This window comes from Coregonus clupeaformis, chromosome 4, assembly GCF_020615455.1.
Source record: "Coregonus clupeaformis isolate EN_2021a chromosome 4, ASM2061545v1, whole genome shotgun sequence".
NCBI classification, from domain to species: domain Eukaryota; kingdom Metazoa; phylum Chordata; class Actinopteri; order Salmoniformes; family Salmonidae; genus Coregonus; species Coregonus clupeaformis.
Window position 1 is genome coordinate 23,767,787 of NC_059195.1, and position 20,503 is coordinate 23,788,289.

Consider the following 20,503-nt stretch of genomic DNA (forward strand, 5'->3'; position numbering starts at 1 on the left):
TCTATAGCCGGTAGCTCCATCATCAGTAAAATGCTGCTGGCCAACATCGACCCATTTGGAGCTACACCCTTCCTGGACTCTGACCTGGACTCACTGTAAGACCCTCTGACCTTCATAAACCCTGACCAACTGGACTCGCTGTAAGACCTTCTAACCTCTACCCTTTAACATTCATAGACCCAGACCTCCTGGACTCACTGTAAGACCCTCAGACCTCTGACATCTAACCTTGAGGCTACCATAATCAGAATGTTTCCGACTTTACCCTTTTGGCGACCAGATCAAAACATTACGTTTTTACGTTTTCAGTTGAATTGTAGTTTTCTGAACTGCCCTGTGTCTCTATATCCCACACAGAGAGGGCTTTAGTGAGAAGTGTGTCATGAACAACTACTTTGGCGTTGGGCTGGATGCTAAGATCACCTTGGAGTTCAACAACAAGAGGGAGGAACACCCAGAGAAGTGCCGGTGAGCTCTAGGTTTATTTCTCCTCTCTCATCCCTCTCTACTGTACTCTCATCCCTCTCTACTGTCCTCTCATCCCTCTCTACTGTACTCTCATCCCTCTCTACTGTACTCTCATCCCTCTCTACTGTCCTCTCTACTGTACTCTCATCCCTCTCCACTGTCCTCTCCTCTGTCCTCTCATCCCTCTCTACTGTCCTCTCATCCCTCTCTACTGTCCTCTCATCTGTCCTCTCATCCCTCTCCACTGTCCTCTCCTCTGTCCTCTCATCCCTCTCTACTGTCCTCTCATCCCTCTCAACTGTACTCTCATCCCTCTCTACTGTCCTCTCAACTGTCCTCTCATCCCTCTCTACTGTCCTCTCATCCTTCTCTACTGTCCTCTCATCCCTCTCTACTGTACTCTCATCCCTCTCTACTGTCCTCTCATCCCTCTCTACTGTCCTCTCATCCCTCTCTACTGTACTCTCATCCCTCTCTACTGTACTCTCATCCCTCTCTACTGTCCTCTCTACTGTACTCTCATCCCTCTCCACTGTCCTCTCCTCTGTCCTCTCATCCCTCTCTACTGTCCTCTCATCCCTCTCTACTGTCCTCTCATCTGTCCTCTCATCCCTCTCCACTGTCCTCTCCTCTGTCCTCTCATCCCTCTCTACTGTCCTCTCATCCCTCTCAACTGTACTCTCATCCCTCTCTACTGTCCTCTCAACTGTCCTCTCATCCCTCTCTACTGTCCTCTCATCCCTCTCTACTGTCCTCTCATCCCTCTCTACTGTACTCTCATCCCTCTCTACTGTCCTCTCATCCCTCTCTACTGTACTCTCTACTGTCCTCTCATCCCTCTCTACTGTCCTCTCATCCCTCTCTACTGTCCTCTCACCCCTCTCTACTGCACTCTCATCCCTCTCTACTGTCCTCTCATCCCTCTCTACTGTCCTCTCTTCTGTCCTCTCATCCCTCTCTTCTGTCCTCTCATCCCTCTCTACTGTCCTCTCTTCTGTCCTCTCATCCCTCTCTACTGTCCTCTCATCCCTCTCTACTGTCCTCTCATCCCTCTACTGTCCTCTCATCCCTCTCTACTGTCCTCTCATCCCTCTCTATTGTACTCTCATCCCTCTCTACTGTCCTCTCATCCCTCTACTGTCCTCTCATCCCTCTCTACTGTCCTCTCATCCCTCTCTACTGTCCTCTCTTCTGTCCTCTCATCCCTCTCTTCTGTCCTCTCATCTCTCTCTACTGTACTCTCATCCCTCTCTACTGTCCTCTCATCCCTCTCTACTGTCCTCTCATCCCTCTCTACTGTCCTCTCATCCCTCTCTACTGTCCTCTCATCCCTCTCTACTGTCCTCTCTTCTGTCCTCTCATCCCTCTCTTCTGTCCTCTCATCCCTCTCTACTGTCCTCTCATCCCTCTCTACTGTACTCTCATCCCTCTCTACTGTCCTCTTATCCCTCTCTACTGTCCTCTCATCCCTCTCTACTGTCCTCTCTTCTGTCCTCTCATCCCTCTCTACTGTACTCTCATCCCTCTCTCGTCTCTATTCTCACCCCCTTTTTCTCCATTTTGTGTCCCTCCCTCTCTCTCTCTCTCTCTCTCTCTCTCTCTCTCTCTCTCTCTCTCTCTCTCTCTCTCTCTCTCTCTCTCTCTCTCTCTCTCTCTCTCTCTCTCTCTCTCTCTCTCTCTCTCTCTCTCTCTCTCTCTCTAGGAGTCGTACTAAGAACAGGGTGTGGTATGGTGTTCTGGGCACCAAGGAGCTCCTCCAGAGAACCTACAAGAACCTAGAACAGAAGGTTCAACTGGAGGTGAGAGAATTAAAATTACCATAGAATTTGAATTACTAGAAGGTACATTCCCATTCAAATTAATGTTTAGTGGTGGATAGAATGGCGGCCATATTGGGTGTATCAAAGGGAATGATTACCAGTACATACCCCTGCCAGTCTGCAGCTTCTCCGTGTTGAAATAGAACCTAACTAACTCTTTGTGTGTGTTTCTTAGAACCTAACTAACTGTTTGTGTGTGTTTATGTGTGTGTGTGTGTGTGTGTGTTCCAGTGTGATGGTCAGTACATCCCCCTGCCCAGCCTTCAGGGCATTGCGGTGCTGAATATCCCCAGCTACGCTGGAGGAACCAACTTCTGGGGAGGCACCAAGGAGGACGACGTGAGTACTGTTCTGTATGTGTGTGTGAGTGTACTACTCGGCTTGGCTCAGTAGTGTGAAAAGTGTCTTAGTGTTTTCTTCCTGACGATAATGTACGGGAGGCAAAATGAGAGTCATGCTTTTGGTATTTGCACGTGATAACCTGTTTACGCCACTAAGTGGCAGCTCAACCCTGTTGGAGAAGAGGCAAAGAGAATGATAACTTTTGGGTTACTGTTGTTCAGTAGGTGTGTTTCCTACTGGAGCTGATTTGGTCCTGTGACAAGTTTTAGATGTGTTTAAACCCTCTCCTCTCTCTCCCAGTGTCTGGGCCTGAGTAGGACCCCTGGTGAGAGAGGTGGCCATCTATCGGCCTGTTTGTTTAAGACTCAGAAAGTACAAGGGCTGTTGATAGATTGGAGTGTCGGTTTGCTACTCACGCGCAGACGCACACACACACCTCCCTGGTGGGGCCCCTAGTCCAGTGAGGTTACCTCTGTCTGTCTGTGACATGGTGTTGTTATGTAATGGCTGTGCTGGGGCAGAGGAAGCAGCTGGGAGAGAACATTCAGTGGAACTGATCCAACACACATGTCATCCTGAAAGTTTACTCTCTATCTCTAAACACACACACACACTTACAGTAAATTCACACGCACACACATACTTATTTCTTAGCCTGTGTTCAAACTATAAACCATCTACAGACCCAACCGGTTTGAAAACAAACCGGTTGCATTGATGTGTTATTGTGAGTAGGGTTCCACCTAGTGGAATTAGTCTGAACTACAATACAATAGGTCACAACATCTCTCTCTTTGAGCCTTTGATGCGCAGCAAGCTAAGTAGTACAGATCTGCATTAAAGTGGCATTTCTGAGTGGATCAGAGAAATTGTGTAGTAGAATGATGTCTAATTCATCATTACCTTGACCTTATCATGGACAATGTGGACAGAGAAATCAATATCAAGTCAGAGAGACCTTTCACTCCAGACAGTCTTTCAATCTAAATTCTAACCCCTCGTTTTCACTAGATTATTTGGAGTTGAAGGAATTGTCAGAAGACATTCATTTTCAATGAAGGGTGATCAATGATGGTGATGGTGATGATGACGATGGTGGTGATTGTGATAATGATCAAATCACATTTTATTTGTCAAATGCGCCGAATACAACAGGTGTAGACCTTACCGTGAAATGCTTACTTACAAGCCCTTAACCAACAATGCAGTTCAAGAAATAGAGTTAAGAAAATATTTACTAAATAAACTAAAGTAAACAATTAAATAAAAAGTAACACAATAAAATAATAATAACAAGGCTATATACAGGGGGTACCGGTACTGAGTCAATGTGCGGGGGTAAAGGTTAGTCGAGGTAATTTGTACATGTAGGTGGGGGTAAAGTGGCTATGCATAGATAATAAACAGCGAGTAGCAGCAGTGTAAAAACACGGGGGGGTAGTTGTCAACGTAAATAGTCCGGGCGGCCATTTGATTAATTGTTAAGCAGTGTTATGGCTTGGGGGTAGAAGCTGTTAAGGAGCCTTTTGGACTTATACTTGGCGCTCCGGTACTGCATGCAGTGAGGCAGCAGAGAGAACAGTCTATGAGTCTTTGGAAAATGCTTGGGACTTCCTCTGACACTGCCTAGTATGTACACTACCAGTCAAAAGTTTGGACACCTACTCATTCAAGGATTTGTCTTTATTTTTACTATTCTTTACATTGTAGAATAATAGTGAAGACATCAAAACTATGGAATAACACATACGAATCATGTAGTAACCAAAAAAGTGGTATTTGAGATTCTTCAAATATCCACCCTTTGCCTTGATGACAGTTTTGCACACTCTTGGCATTCTCTCAACCAGCTTCATAAGGTAGTCACCTGGAATGCATTTCAGTTAACAAGTGTGCCTTCTTAAAAGTTAATTTGTGGAATTTCTTTCCTTCTTAATGCATATGAGCCAATCAGTTGTGTGGTGACAAGGTAGGGGGGGTATAGAGAAGATAGCCCTATTTGGTAAAAGACCAAGTCCATATTATGGCAAGAATGGCTCAAATAAGTAAAGAGAAATGACAGTCTATCATTACTTTAAGACATGAAGGTAAGTCAATACAGAACATTTCAAGAACTTTGAAAGTTTCTTCAAGTGCAGTCACAAAAACCATCAAGCGCTATGATGAAACTGGCTCTCATGAGGACCACCACAGGAATGGAAGACCCAGAGTTACCTCTGCTGCAGAGGATAAGTTCATTAGAGTTACCAGCCTCAGAAATTGCAGCCCAAATAAATGCTTCACGGAGTTCAAGTCACAGACACATCTTAACATCAACTGTTCAGAGGGGACTGTGAATCAAGCCTTCATGGTCGAATTGCTGCAAAGAACCCCCTACTGAAGGACACTAATAATAAGAAGAGACCTGCTTGGGCCAAGAAACACGAGCAATGGAAATTAGACCGGTGGAAATGTGTCCTTTGGTCTGGAGTCCAAATTTGAGATTTTTGGTTCCAACCGCTGGGTTTTTGTGAGACGCGGTGTGGGTGAACGGATAATCTCCGGATGTGTATTTCTCACCATAAAGCATGGAGGAGGAGGTGTTATGGTGTGGGGGTGCTTTGCTGGTGACACTGTCTGTGATTTATTTAGAATGCAAGGCACACTTAACCAGCATGGCTACCACAGCATTCTGCAGCGATATGCCATGCCATCTGGTTTGGGCTTAGTGGGACTATCATTTATTTTTCAACAGGACAATGACCCAACACACCTCCAGGCTGTGTAAGGGCTATTTTACCAAGAAGGAGAGTAATGGAGTGCTGCATCAGATGACCTGGCCTCCACAATCCACCGACCTCAACCCAATTGAGATGGTTTGGGATGAGTCGGATGGCAGAGTAAAGGAAAAGCAGCCAACAAGTGCTCAGCATATGTGGGAACTCCTTCAAGACTGTTGGAAAAGCATTCCCGGTGAAGCTCGTTGAGAGAATGCCAAGAGTGTGCAAAGCTGTCATCAAGGCAAAGGGTGGCTATTTGAAGAATCTCAAATATAAAATATATTTTGATTTGTTTAACACTTTTTTGGTTACTACAGGATTCCATATGTGTTATTTCATAGTTTTGATGTCTTCACTATTATTCTACAATGTAGAAAATAGTCAAAATAAAGAAAAACCCTTGAATGAGTAGGTTTGTCCAAACTTTTGACTGGTACTGTAGGTCCTGATGGCAGGAAGCTTGGCCCCAGTGATGTACAGGGCCATACGCACTACCCTCTGTAGCGCCTTACGGTCGGATGCCGAGCAGTTGCCATACCAGGCAGTGATGCAACCGGTCAGAATGCTCTTGATGGAGCAGCTGTATAACTTTTTGAGGATCTGAGGACCCATGCCAAATCTTTTCAGTCTCCTGAGGGGGAAAAGGCGTTGTCGTGCCGTCTTCACGACTGTCTTGGTGTGTTTGGACCATGATAGTTTGTTGGTGATGTGGACACCAAGGAACTTGACTCTCTCGACCCTCTCCACTACAGCCCCGTCGATGTGAATGGGGCCGTGTTCTGCCCTCCTTTTCCTGTAGTCCACGATCAGCTTCTTTGTCTTGCTCATGTTGAGGGAGAGGTTGTTGTTCTGGCACCACACTGCCAGGTCTCTGACCTCCTCCCTATAGGCTGTCTCATCGTTGTCGGTGATCAGGCCTACCACTGTTGTGTCGTCAGCAAGCTTAATGATGGTGTTGGAGTCGTGCTTGGCCACGTAGTCTTGGGTGAACAGGGAGTACAGGAGGGGACTAAGCACGCACCCCTGAGGTGCCCCTGTGTTGAGGATCAGCGTGGCAGATGTGTTGTTGCCTACCCTTACCACCTGGGGGCGGCCCGTCAGGAAGTCCAGGATCCAATTGCAGAGGGAGGTGTTTAGTCCCAGGGTCCTTAGCTTAGTGATGAGCGTTGTGGGCACTATGGTGTTGAACGCTGAGCTTTAGTCAATGAACAGCATTCTCACATAGGAGTGCGATTGAGATTGCGTCATCTGTGGATCTGTTGGGGCGGTATGCGAATTCGAGTGGGTCTAGTGTTTCCGGCATGATGGTGTTGATGTGAGCCATGACCAGCCTTTCAAAGCACTTCATGGCTACCGACGTGACTGCTACGGGGTGGTAGTCATTTAGGCAGGTTACCTTCGCTTTCTTGGGCACAGGGACTATGGTGGTCTGCTTGAAACATGTAGGTATTACAGACTCGGTCAGGGAGAGGTTGAAAATGTCAGTGAAGACACTTGCCAGTTGGTCAGCGCATGCTCTGAGTACACGTCCTGGTAATCCGTCTGGACCCGTGGCCTTGTGAATGTTGACCTGTTTAAAGGTCTTGCTCACATCGGCTACGGAGAGCGTGATCACACAGTAGTCCGGAAACAGCTGGTGCTGATGTGTATTCTTTAAAGAATTAGGAGATAGAACTGGGTTAATCACGAACATTGAGTTAGAATTGTTTGTTACTGGGCTAGGAATTTAATTGGGACATTTCACTGTGTGTGTGGGGGAGTAGAGAGGAAATCTGCCCTAGGGTCAGATTGCTTGCTCTTACTTAAATCCATGGCGGTCTTATCTGATGAGAGACTGAAACTAGCTTGTGGCCTTTTGTCTCTCTCTTCAAACACAGTGAAGGGAGCGGCACCAGGGTTGAATAGAGTTTGGGCTAGACCTTTGTCTCCTTGGTATCTTCTTGATTGATTACAGCATGAGGGGGTGAGGTTTGTGTGATTTAGGGCCTTGTCATGTTCAAACTAAACATGAGTGTGTGTGCAAGACAGGGGAGCGAGTGATTTGTTTGAGTAATAGTTCAGCTGTCCGCAGGGACAAAGGAAGTGGGTGTGGAGTGATAAAGAGCGGGAAACTGAAGAGGGAGGGATTTAGAGCTAGAAGAGTAGGGGGAAAATTGTATATAATGTGACGTGAGGAAAACAGAATGGGGTGCCACACTGCAGACTGGTATTGGCTTTGTTGAAAACTTTAGTAAAGTCATTTCTTGATGCAACAAAAACTCTGTAAGACCTTATTTGTAATAAAGTATAGTGGTTATTTTCCACAACAGTGCTCTCATGCATGCTTCACTGTTGCTTGCCTCGAAGCGAGCATAAAAGGCATTTAGCCTGTCTGGTAGGCTCGCGTCACTGGGCAGCTCGCGGCTGGGTTTCCCTTTGTAGTCCGTAATAGTTTGCAGGCCCTGCCACATCCAACGAGTGTCAGAGCCGGTGTAGTAGGATTCAATCTTAGTCCTGTATTGATGCTTTGCCTGTTTGATGGTTCGTCTGAGGGCATAGCGGGATTAAAAGCGTACGGATTAGTGTCCCGCTCCTTGAAAGTGGCAGCTCTAGCCTTTAGCTCGGTGCGGATGTTGTCTGTAATCCATGGCTTCTGGTTGGGGTATGTACGTACGGTCACTGTGGGGACGACGTCGTCGACGCACTTATTGATGAAGCCGGTGACTGAGGTGGTATACTCCTCAATGCCATTTGCTCAATCCCGGAACATATTCCAGTCTCTGCAAGCAAAACAGTCCTGTAGCGTAGCATCCGCGTCATCTGACCATTTCCGTATTGAGCGAGTCACTGGTACTTCCTGCTTTAGTTTTTGCTTGTAAGCAGGAATCAGGAGGATAGAATTATGGTCAGATTTAGTCAATGAACAGCATTCATTTGGAGGGCGAGGGAGAGCTTTGTATGCGTCTCTGTGTGTGGAGTAAAGGTGGTCTAGAGTTTTTTTTTTTCTCTGGTTGCACATGTGACATGCTGGTAGAAATGATGTAAAATGGATTTAAGTTTGCCTGCATTAAAGTCCCTGGCCGCTAGGAGCGCCGCTTCAGGATGAGCATTTTCTTGTTTGCTTATGGCCTTATACAGCTCATTGAGTGCGGTCTTAGTGCCAGCATCGGTTTGTGGTGGTAAATAGACGGCTACGAAAAATATAGATGAAAACTCTCTTGGTAGATAGAGTACCTCATGATAAGCTGTAGACCACACTATCTCAGGCGAGCAATACCTCGAGACTTCCTTAATATTATACATTGCGCAGCAGCTGTTATTGACAAATAGACACACACCACCATCCCTCGTCTTACCGGACGTAGCTGTTCTGTCCTGCCGATGCACGGGAAAGCAAGCCAACTGTATATTATCCGTGTCGTCGTTCAGCCACAACTCGGTAAAACATAAGATATTACAGTTTTTAATGTCCCGTTGGTAGGATAGTCTTGAACGGAGCTCATCCATTTTATTCTCCATTGATTGCACGTTGGCCAATAGAACGCATGGTAGAGGTGGGTTTCCCACTTGCCGACGAATTCTCACAAGGCACCCTGATCTCCGCCCCCTGTACCTCCGTCTTTCCATCACACGAATGACTGATATTTGGGCCTGGTTTTGGAGAAACAGTATATCCTTCGCGATGGACTCATTAAAGAAATCATCTTTGTCCAGTTCGAGGTGAGTAATCCCTGTTTTGATATCCAGAAGCTCTTTTCGGTCATAAGAGACAGTAGCAGCAACATTATGTACAAAATAAGTTACAAACAATGTGAAAAAACACACAAAATAGCACAGTTGGTTAGGAGCCCGTAAAACGGCAGCCATCCCCTCCGGCGCCATTCTCCCCTCATGATGATGATGAGGATGATGTATCCACACAGTAAGCATCATGAAAATGCTTTAAAGCAATGTACTGTAAATGCGTTCATTGTCTTTTAACCCCTGCCTCTATTATTGTGTGTGTGTGTGTGTGTGTGTGTGTGTGTGTGTGTGTGTTGTGTGTGTGTGTGTTTAGATCTTCTGTGCCCCGTCGTTCGATGATAAGATCCTGGAGGTGGTAGCAGTGTTCGGCAGTATGCAGATGGCTGTGTCCAGAGTCATCAAACTGCAACACCACCGCATAGCACAGGTAACACACCCGTGCGAACACGCACACACTACTTGTATCATACTGTCGTTTTTCATCATATGACTCTTTCCTCCCCGGTCAGTGTCGCTCAGTGAAGATCACTATCCTGGGAGATGAGGGTGTTCCTATCCAAGTGGACGGAGAGGCCTGGATACAACCTCCTGGAGTCATCAAGATCCAACACAAGAACAGAGCCCAGATGTTGACCAGAGACAGGGTGAGCGAGAGATAGAGTGAAGGAGGAGGAGGGGTGTAGGAAGGAGGGAGGGAGTCCCAGAGTGTGAGAAAAAGAGGACATACAGTCAATGGTGATTAATATAGAGAGGAAGGGAGAGAAAGAGATGCTGAGAGGAAGAGAGAAAAGGGGATGCCCTGTCTCTGTCTGTGGATGTGAACTCCTATCCTCCCTGTGTGTGTCCCCTCCCTGTCAATGTGCAGGCGTTTGAGAACACTCTGAAGTCGTGGGAGGACAAGCTGAAGTATGACAAGCTGCCTCTGCGGCCTCACCTCTACCCCCAGCAGTCTGTGGACCTTGCCACTGAGGAGGAGGTAGCCCTCGTACAGCTGGTTGCCCGTGCCGCGGACGAGCTCATCACCAGGTACACACGCACACGCACACACACACACACACACACACACAACCACCATATTTCACTCCCTTTTAAACTGTTATCTGTCATTATATTGAATATTGTACCTGTAAACCCTCTGTCAATCAGCAGTCAGAACTGTGCCCTCTGACTCCCCTCTCCAATCACAGGATCTGTGAGGCAGCCAAGACCAATGGGCTTCTAGAGCAGGAGCTTGCTCACGCCGTCAATGCCTCTTCACATGCCATCAACAAGACACATCCCAAGTTCCCAGAGGTTAGTGACGTCATCAACAGGTTATGTGTGTGATATGAGGATTGTGTGTGTGTGATTTTAGTTGTCTAATATCATGTTTGTTTGTATTGCCTTGTCGCCAGAGTATGGCCAGGAACACTGCTATAGAAGTAGCCAGTAATGTGAAGGCTTTACACAACGAGACTGAATCCCTTCTGGTGGGACGAGTATCACTGGTGAGTTACAATCTAGGAGGATGAGCAGGGTCTAGGATCAGTTTAGCCTTCCTAAATCCTAACCTGAACCATTTAGGAGGGAAAACGCAAAACTGACCTTAGACCAGTGTCGAAGGGCAACTTCATCTTACACAGTCTCTGTACAGAAAATGTATTTATCTCCTTCCTACCCATCTCCTGTGTGTGTCCATCCGCAGCAACTGGAACCCTCAGATGAAGAGTCTTTATCCAGTGCTCTGCAGAGTGTGGAGATGGAGCTAGGCAAACTAGTTGATATCCCCTGGTTATACCATATACTGCAGCCCAATGAAGATGAGGTGAGAACACACACACTACACACACCACACACACACACACACACACACACACACACACACTTCTAATCCTACACCTGTGTCCATCTCAGGACCCCTCGTTAGAGTATGGCAAGAGGAACAGTCGTAGCAGCATGTTCAGAATCGTGCCAAAGTTCAAGAAAGAGAAAGCTACCAAGAAGACCAGCCCTCAGTCAGGTAAGTGTTGGTCTTCTGTGTCTCTCTCCACAGGCTTTGTATACACACGCACACACACAAACATACACACACGAAACAGGAGTGTGTATATAATGTGTAAATATCACAATACATTGTTTTTGTTTTATCGGCTGTTGGAGAAAGTAACTACATAGGTTTAGAACTAAGGTCTTTAAGGTCTCTGTGGCCTACATATAGTGGTTGTAATGCATTATAAGCACCCAGTGTGGTGTCAGGGATTGTCTCTGTGAACTCTGTCTCCCCGGTCCTCAGTCTGACCCAGCCATCCAAGAGCACCCCTCTTCTCTCTGTTCATGGTCTCATCTACCTGTCTACACATGTACAGCAGGCACAAACCAAGGCCAAAGACAGGGTGCGGGTGGTGAACGCAGGGCCAAAAACCCTGGGGTTGCCCAGAGAAAGACATTTCCTCTATTAGAACACCATTTCGCCTTCATGACGACTGATACAACTGAACATTGACTTCATTTGTTTATGAATATTACTTCCAATTGAACATGAAAACAATCAATTTCTACTGTATGCTTGCTTCAGCTGAACTCTCGTCTCATAAACTCTTGTCTCATTGTTATGGGGTGAAATGAGATATGATGCTAGCGACATCAGACCGTAGAATGGATACAAATAGAATGCCAGGGGTTGGCTGGTCCTCTGCTTTAGGACCCCGTCTGATTGGTTGGGAGTGTGTTAGTCCCGCCTACAGTGAGGCAGGGCAAGGTGTTGATTGGGTGGGGCGTTCCTGTAGGTTGCACAGGCTTCCGCCTCCCTCTCCCTCCTACTTCCTGTACGTCTGTGTTCTGATTGGTGGATAACCTGCATGCCCTCAGCCTCTCTGGAAGGCCATTGGCCACAGCCCTGTTTTCCGACCAACCAACCTCTGACATCTCTGTTAACCCCTCCTCTTTCCCACCATTTGCTGCCGCCTTTCCTCTCCCTCCCTCCCTTCCTTCCTTTCTTCCTCTACCTCTCCTCCTCTCTCTGTTTTCCTATCCCTCTATTGGGATTGTCTCTCTCTGAGTGTGTGTGTGCACGCGAGCAAGGGTCTCAGACACTGAGCGAGCCCCTTCTTGCTCTATATGTGTGTGTAGTGGAGAGATGGGGCACAGAGGAAGTGGGCGTCTGGCTGGAGCAACTCAGTCTGGGAGAGTACAGAGACACCTTCACACGCCACGACATCCGAGGCTCCGAACTGCTGCACCTGGAGAGGAGGGACCTGAAGGTACACGCACACACACACTCAAACACACACGCTAATGCATACACACACTCACTCACACACACACCCGTTACCTCATCTATCCCCAGATCAAAACTCTTTCTCTCTTCCCCTCCGTTTCTCTCCATCTCTTTCTCTCTGATTCTGTTGGCCGTTAGCTGTCTCCCTGTTTGCTACTCTGTGCTGCACTGCTCTGCTTGGCTTTGTCTGTGTGTGAGAGTGTTGCTTACCTACCGCAGGAGACTGTAACTCACTAACCCCCCAGTCTCCACTGATACTGTGTGCGAACTGGGAACGGGACAGGGCTGGGGAATGGGGGAGGGCTGGGGGAGCAGGAGTGTTGGGTAAAGGAGGGTTGGGGTGCCACCATAGACGAGACTAAAAGCTGTTTTAGGTAGGAGCAACATAGAGACAGTATTCACGGACAGAGGCATAACAACTCCCAGTGAAGCCGACCCCAGAGGTGTGTGAGTGAACATGCTTTTTGGAGTGCTGCTTAACCTGGGTGACAGATACTTGGAGTTATAGGAGAAAGATGTCCAATGTTGACTCCACTCTGAGAAAATACCTCAGCGAGAAACAAGGGATATCCCACTGCACACTTTAGACACCTTGTTTATCACCAAAACATCCATGGAGATGGAGTGTCATTTAAACTTGTTTATTAAAAAAACATTGTTTATCAGAGTTTCATATACCAATGATGCTAATGGATCTACAGTAGGGGGATTGAATGAGGGCAAAGCGAGGGGATGACTTTCTGACATTGGACAGTAATAGACACACACGTGCCCACATCCATATGAGCAACAGGCCTACCATACCTTGGACTGTGCCAGTGTTTCTCTCTCTCTCTCTCTGTGTGTGTGTGTGTGTGTGTGTGTGTGTGTGTGTGTGTGTGTGTGTGTGTGTGTGTGTCCTCATTCCAAATCTGTCCCCTCCATATTGCTATGGCAATACCACCATTATCTAGCGAAAAAACATAATTGGAAGTTTCTTCCTAAACACTATTACATAATTATAATTGATCAATATTTAGAAACATGGTAACACTTTACTTAAAGGTCCAATGCAGACGTTTTTTTTCTCTTCTCAACAGCAAATTATTTCTGGGTAACAATTAAGTACCTTACTGTGGTTGTTTTCAATTAAAATTGTCAAAAATAAACAAAAATAGCTTCTTAGCAAAGGGACATTTATCAAGAAAGATTTTTGCTAGGACTGTCTGGGAGTGGTGATGGGATAACTGAAAACTAGCTGTTATTGGCAGAGAGGTTTGGAACTATTTTTCTTATTTGTCTATGAACTAATTTAATGTATGGTGATGTCACCATGGAAGGCCAAAACCCCATCCCACAAAAACAGGCAGAAATTTCAGCCGGTCTTTTCAAACAGCTCATACACTAAAAGGGCATTATCATAATTGTCACAATTTCACAGTAATATTCCAACCTCATAGTGTGGAAATGTATATAAAACACAGGAAAATCACGTTTTTCACTGTACTGGGCCTTTAACACTTACAGGTATAATATGCAGTTTTAATGCATTGTAAGACTTGTCATACGCATGTAAGAGGACCTTCCCACTGGGCAAAAACTGGTTGAATCAATGTTGTTTCCACGTCATCTCAACAAACAAACAAATATGTGATGATGTTGAATCAATGTGGAAAACTGATTGGATTTGCGAAAAATCACCAAAATGTTACCTAAAATGTTGACTACCCAACCAATTGTAAATCAAAACTAGACGTTGAAATGACATCTGTGCCCAGTGGGTTATAATGCTTTGCAGCATATAAGTATTAAATATATTTAAGCAATAAGGCCCGAGGAGGTGTGGTATATGGCCAGTATACCACGGCTAAGGGCTGTTCTTATGCACAACGCAACGCGGCGTTCCTGGATACAGCCCTTAGCCTTGGTATATTGTCAATATACCACAAACGCCCGAGGTGCCTTGTTGCGATTATAAACTGGTTGCCAACGTAATTAGAGCAGTAAAAATACATGTTTTGTAGGGGTGTAACGATTCGTTTTAACAACGATTCGATTTGTATCACGATTCGTGGTTGTCGATACGATTCAAGGACGATATTGGTTCATTTAGAACGATACGATCCGAAACGATTCAGTGACTTGAAATCGATTCAGTAACCTTTTAGGCAAAAATTCAACCAGTGTGACTGAAATAAATACCTGGATACTGGACAGTGCAGGTGAAGTTTCCTAGATTCCTGTTTCTTGTAAGGACCGCAATGGTGGCTTGATAATTTCTCGCTCGTCGGCTTCTCCTCTGTCGTCCGCCATGCTATGTTTTGTTGTCTTTGCGCCTTTGCGCTGCTGCTGGCGCGGGGCGATGACGTCACGGATAGGCAGACTGAATCGAGTAATGTTTAAAGCCTTTATCATTAAAAGTGCTAAGAAAAAACATCCATATAAAGTCTGACGTGCTTAAATCCAATGGGTTATTTCCTAGTATCGATACAATCGATTTATTACATTTTAAAACGATGTTAGATTGATATATGTTGTCCAAAAGGCCAACTCGCCGAGCACAGATCGATGTAGTTGGATCATAGGAATATAAATCGATACATCGATGTAGTAGATGGATCGTTACACCCCTAATGTTTTGTCATACCCGTGGTATACAGTACGATCTGATATACCACGGCTTTCAGCCAATCAGCATTCAGGGCTCGAACCACCCAGTTTATAATCCTTATTATAAGACATTTTGAGTGCCTAAAGCATGCCATTTGGCTTTAATTAGTGTTACCAAACTATCACACAGAAAATGGCCAAAGGATCATACATACGAACAGTGGCAGCTACATGCTGTTCAGTAGTGTGCTCCACGTTTGAATATTTGCAATGGTTATTGAAAGGTAGGTACAGCACAACACAACATGTCTGTTCACACTGTCTGTTTTGTCATTGACCAGAATATATTGTTTTTACAGTACATGACCTGTTGCTTTGTATTATCTGGCACTATGGGACATATTCAGCACACATGAAGTGAAACATGTATTACTGGCTGCCTTTAAAGCTAGATTCCGTCGTTGCTATGTCCATTTTTTGACTTATAAATTAATCATATATACCTGTTGATTCTTGAAGAATATAACTTATAAATCCATCATGGGCTTAGTTTAACTGTCACACCCCATCAGAACCCCAAATATAAGCGTGTTTTACTCCAATGTTTGTAAACAACTATATGTAAACAAACATTGTATAGCCTCAAAACATGGTTAAAACTATAATTTTGGCCATTCTTGAATGCACATTGGAAACTCTTGAGCATGAAAAACCCAGCAGGGTTGCAGTTCTTGACACAAACTGGTGCGCCTGGCACCTACTACCATACCCAGTTCAAAGGAACTTAAATATTTTGTCTTGCCAATTCACACTCTGAATGGTACACATACACAATCCATGTCTCAATTGTCTCAAGGCTTAAAAATCCTTCTTTAACCTGTCTTCTCCCCTTCATCTACAATGATTGAAGTGAATTTATCAAGTGGCATCAATAAAGGATCATAGCTTTCACCTGGATTCACCTGGTCAGTCTATGTCATGGAAAGAACAGATGTCCTTAATGTTTTGTATACTCAGTGTAGATACTGCTCCTACTTCATAGATCCTACTATATTGACACTATAAATCTTAGTATAAAGTGGCAAAATGAGTGTCTGCGTTACAGGGTGTGCAAGAGCAAGACGTAAAACAAAAACATAAAACGGAGTAAGCATAGTGATTCAAAATGAAGATATAAAAGAAAATGATTTCCATAATTATTTCGTTTTTAAATAGTAGAATCAATGTTCTTAAGATGTTGTCTTCTCTCCACAGGATCTGGGGATATCGAAAGTGGGTCATATGAAGAGAATTCTTCAGGGAACTAAGGACCTGGCTAAGACCGCCATGATTGACCTCTAACCCAGAAGTAGTTGGAGAGGAAGTGCCCCTCCACCACAGAGGAAGTGTTTTGGAGCTCCGCAGGAAGAGCTGAATGCCTGGTATCTTGGGATGAATGGATGGATGGATGGATTTGATCCTTTGGATGAATTTGGGAAAGCTGTGGAGAGAAGCTTTAGAACAAGAATGTTTTAGTGAAGCTGTGATTGGTGCCAAAATGGAAGATGGAACTTGACAGTTGTTGACAGTGCAAAGAAGGAAGTCATGGATCTTCACAAAAAGCCATTTTTCTAAAATCATATTACCATTCATGGCACAATCAGGTATGCAACCTATCATATCATTATAAATGTTTGATTGGTCGCCTGGCATCGTAGAGAAGGCCCAATCCAAGTAGCAACAATGGGACTTCCATGAGTGTGCCCTACCATCAGGGTGTGAGTGTGTCCAGTTCAGTACAGTACCGTATGGCTTTGTGATTGGCTTACTCGCTCTTTGCTTAGCAGTAGACGGCTACAGATGCAACACTACAGTCACAATATCCTGCTTTCACTGTTTACACCAGAGGAGATGGACTACTTCCCAAATGGCACCCTATTCCCTATGTAGGGCATTACATTTGAGTGGTGCACTATGTAGGGAATAGGGTGTGATTACAGATGTGCCCTGGGAGAAGGCGAGATGTAACATCACAACCTAAAGAGAGTGAAGAGAGGTCTCGGAAAACAGTGAGACATATGTTGCATGCTATGCTAGCTTGACTTTGGATATCTATTTTGAATTGCATGAATAGTGTTTAGATTTTTTTGTGTAAAAAGATAACACTTGAACAAGTTTTTTTTTTTATATGACTTTAGTATTATTATGCCATTTGTTACTACTGAAAGCATCATTTTGGTTTGATTCTTTTTTTTAAAATTTTTATTTGTATTTATTTGTTTTTGCATGATGATTCTGTGTCAAAGACTTATGTCATGTGCCATATTTTAGTCATTTTATTGTAAAATGTGCTTTATTGGTAAGGAAACATCTGAATTTAAGACAAATTATCAGATTAGGAGTTATTTTGTCATTTGACACGTTTTCTGTTGTGAAAATCAGTACCAAAGTGAATGTCCAAGACACTTCCGAACTTAAATGTTAACTTTGAAAGTAGTGAAAATATTGTTAGAATGTTTGGGATAAATATCAGTTACGTATAGAGGGAGTGGATTTGCTGGCTGTAAGCCAACAATTTCATATTTTTATGGAATACTTAATAGGCACTTTTCCATTTTGCTGTTTGCAAAGTTACATGCTCATATCAGTAAATACATTTCACTACAATCTTTAGCATTTAAACACAATATTTCACAGAGTAACACTATGGTAGTGGGAATAGGAATTATATATTGATTTAAGTAGAGCAGCTGAGGAGCAAAGGAGTTTTGCTAAAGTGCAGCTTTTCTAAATTGCTCAGTGTGATATGTAATGTTGATAGGACACTTATTTTGTTAGATTGGTTGCAATACAGGGTATATTTGTGTATGTGATGCTAAGTATGCACTGTATATATGCAATCTAAACCAGTGTATGCATACACTGTTAGTAGCTATTCTAGTCCAATGCCTTTGTAGATTGCTGACATGACATGCAGTGTCAACAGCTAACATGTTTTGATGACATTGTTTATTGATTTGCACCATAAACACCAATTGTGGATTATTGATTTTGGTAAGTAGGCTAATCTCTCCTGTATTTGTTTAATGCTGTTGTATTTTAATGGAGGTGCAATATTGTATTGGTTTTGATACAGTCTCTCTGACGTGTTGTTTCGCTGTGGGGAAAACCGAAAGGGTTTTGTATACACGGACCGACTTTTAAACTAAATAGCGTTTTTAACTAGTTAATTTTCATTCAAAATTCTTCCAACAGCTCGGTTTTTAGTCTCGTTCCTCTGTGCTTCCAGGATGATTCTCAAAGCAGGATGCAGGAAATAATAGACTGTTGAATGGGCAGACCTGACTGTTGTTCTATGCTATGTATTTATATATGATCCCTTGTATGTTCATTTACATCAGCTAAATACATTGCAAAAACTGTATGTTTATTATTGATCGGCCAACTTGTAATATCAATGATCCTATATCAATTGATCCATTTATTTAATTTTTTTACCTGAACAAAACTGTTTGTATCAGGATCTTGGCTTGCTTTATTTTACAGTCCTCCTGTACCCCAATATCTACTACCAAATTGAAAATGAAAGTTATTTCATTCATGATCACATGGTAATTACATTTTCGTTTCTTTGGGATTCATTGAGAAAGCAATTAATATTTTTAGTACCAATTAATTACCAATTGTGTTAATTTATTTGAAGTAAGCACCAGAAAGTAGCTTGTATCTTTTACTTTTAGTGTAAATATAGGACTGTAAAATAAAGCATTACCTACAATATTCTTAGAGGGTGCCACATATCACACCTTGAAATTCCTAGTTTCCCACCCACATCTCTTTTGGTGACTTCTCAAGAGAATTCACATTATCAAGAAGCATATAGACTATCCTCACAGTCAAGTATTTTCTTAAAACATGAAATCCAAATCATGAGGCCTTTAAATGTCCTGAAACATAAACCTTTTTTTTCTAGTCCTACCTTAGTAAAAAAGTGTCTAGACAAAATAAATGTGCTTTATTGCAAGTATGATTGTTATGAAAAAAATAAAATAATAATTAAAGTTAATAGACCCAAAGTAGCTATGTTCCTAACCAAAGATATGAATTAAACATATTCTGAACATTCAATCTTTTATGAAATCCTAAGTACCCAACCCACAATTCTTGATCATTAACTGTATGTCAGACATTGTGTGACAGTCAGATGACTATCAGTTGTTTGTTTGTGTCACAGTCATGTCTTGTTGTCTTTAAGTGGCTTTGTAATGGGCTGGTTTCACAGACATATTGAAGATGGATTGATTTTAAGTAGGCCTAGCGCTTGTTCTCAGAGTGGTTTAACATTCGAATACATAGTTCTGTATTTATATTAAAACCACATTTTCAGTAGTCTGAATTCAAGTGCAATCTAGATAGTTTATGTCTGTGTTTTCAGCTCAATGTGCTTTAATCTGAGCTGTGAGTTTCCTCACTGCAGGTCAAACTCAAAGCTTCAGTTCACAGGCTATGTGTGTCTGTCTGAAGGGTCTCTGCCTGGTTTTGCATGACTGTGTTAGACCCCATTCCAGGCTTAGAGAGAGAGAGAGCTTGAGTTCTCCAATCTGGGGAGAAGTTTCCCATACGCACAGATCTAAGATCAGTTTACCTCCCCCAATCCTTACCATAACCATTAGGAGGGGAAAACGCAAAACTGACCTTAGATCAGCATCCAAGGGCAAGGGTATATATAATGCTGCAAACTGCCTGGTTTTCATAAACCAACCAAACCCTATGTGAGGATATTTTAGGATGATGGTCTATAGCATGGTGGAAGAGAAGTGAGTTTCATTTGTTTACATTATGTTTACAATGGCACAGTTAACATTTTTAAGGATAAATATATATAGATATACAATATTTGCATATTTATTGCCTAAGGTTAAACAATATGATGATGTGTAACTGTGTTTTCATCTTTGGAATATAATGTTACAGTTGTCACCTGTATTACTATCTGGATGATTTTGGTAGTTGGTAATTTTAATGACTACTAAGTGACTGTTTGCTGTGCCTTTTTATGGTTAGAATGCATGGTTAACTATTTATTACAATATGGAAGTCACTGAGATGTGTATTTTTGTATTCGGATTAAATAAATGGTTCAACTTTGTTGTACATTTTCTTAGGTGCCTTAAAAACAAGGCTACCGGTTCATATCTTCCTTCTTCAATAAAAGTGAATGCATAAACAATGTGTCATGCTATTTCTGCCTAGCCAAAGACTGTTTTACCTTCATTACATATGTTGTTTGTTTATACTGCTTGTTGTTTAATCCCATTTTTAAAAAAAACTATGTAGAGAGAACAACTCATATATGCATTTAATGTTCTTGTTTACTAATTAACTGGTACTGGGCTATTTATTATCTGTTCATGTAAAGTAGGTCTACATACAATTATGTATGTAGTTAGACCTATACACAGATTTTCAAAAAACAGACGTTCAAAAAACGAAAAGCATTAGGCTACATTTAATAGGACAAAAGGGGTGGAGTTTGTCAAAGACTACAGACCTGTCTTGCATGCTGG

The 20,503-nt window shown here is 43.3% G+C and overlaps 1 protein-coding gene across 6 annotated transcripts in view; it reads left to right on the forward strand.

Annotated features, from left to right (window-relative positions):
• The window catches only part of dgkh (diacylglycerol kinase, eta), a 100,726-nt gene extending 80,563 nt beyond the window's left edge, over window positions 1-20,163 (forward strand). For 4 of the 6 annotated variants that reach the window (XM_041868574.2, XM_041868556.2, XM_041868565.2 and 1 more), the window contains 13 exons: window positions 1-95; window positions 358-468; window positions 2,171-2,267; window positions 2,520-2,627; window positions 9,426-9,539; window positions 9,622-9,756; window positions 9,978-10,138; window positions 10,300-10,405; window positions 10,507-10,599; window positions 10,797-10,916; window positions 11,006-11,111; window positions 12,221-12,351; window positions 16,212-20,163. The exon at window positions 1-95 is cut by the window's left edge and continues 23 nt beyond it. In XM_041868574.2, the coding sequence (XP_041724508.1) occupies window positions 1-95; window positions 358-468; window positions 2,171-2,267; window positions 2,520-2,627; window positions 9,426-9,539; window positions 9,622-9,756; window positions 9,978-10,138; window positions 10,300-10,405; window positions 10,507-10,599; window positions 10,797-10,916; window positions 11,006-11,111; window positions 12,221-12,351; window positions 16,212-16,298 (1,464 nt within the window). In that variant the 3' untranslated portion in view covers window positions 16,299-20,163. The remainder of the gene's footprint in view (window positions 96-357; window positions 469-2,170; window positions 2,268-2,519; window positions 2,628-9,425; window positions 9,540-9,621; window positions 9,757-9,977; window positions 10,139-10,299; window positions 10,406-10,506; window positions 10,600-10,796; window positions 10,917-11,005; window positions 11,112-12,220; window positions 12,352-16,211) is intronic. The other 2 variants (XM_041868583.2, XM_041868591.2) reach the window with 1 other exon arrangement.
• The last annotated feature ends 340 nt before the right edge of the window (window positions 20,164-20,503 follow it).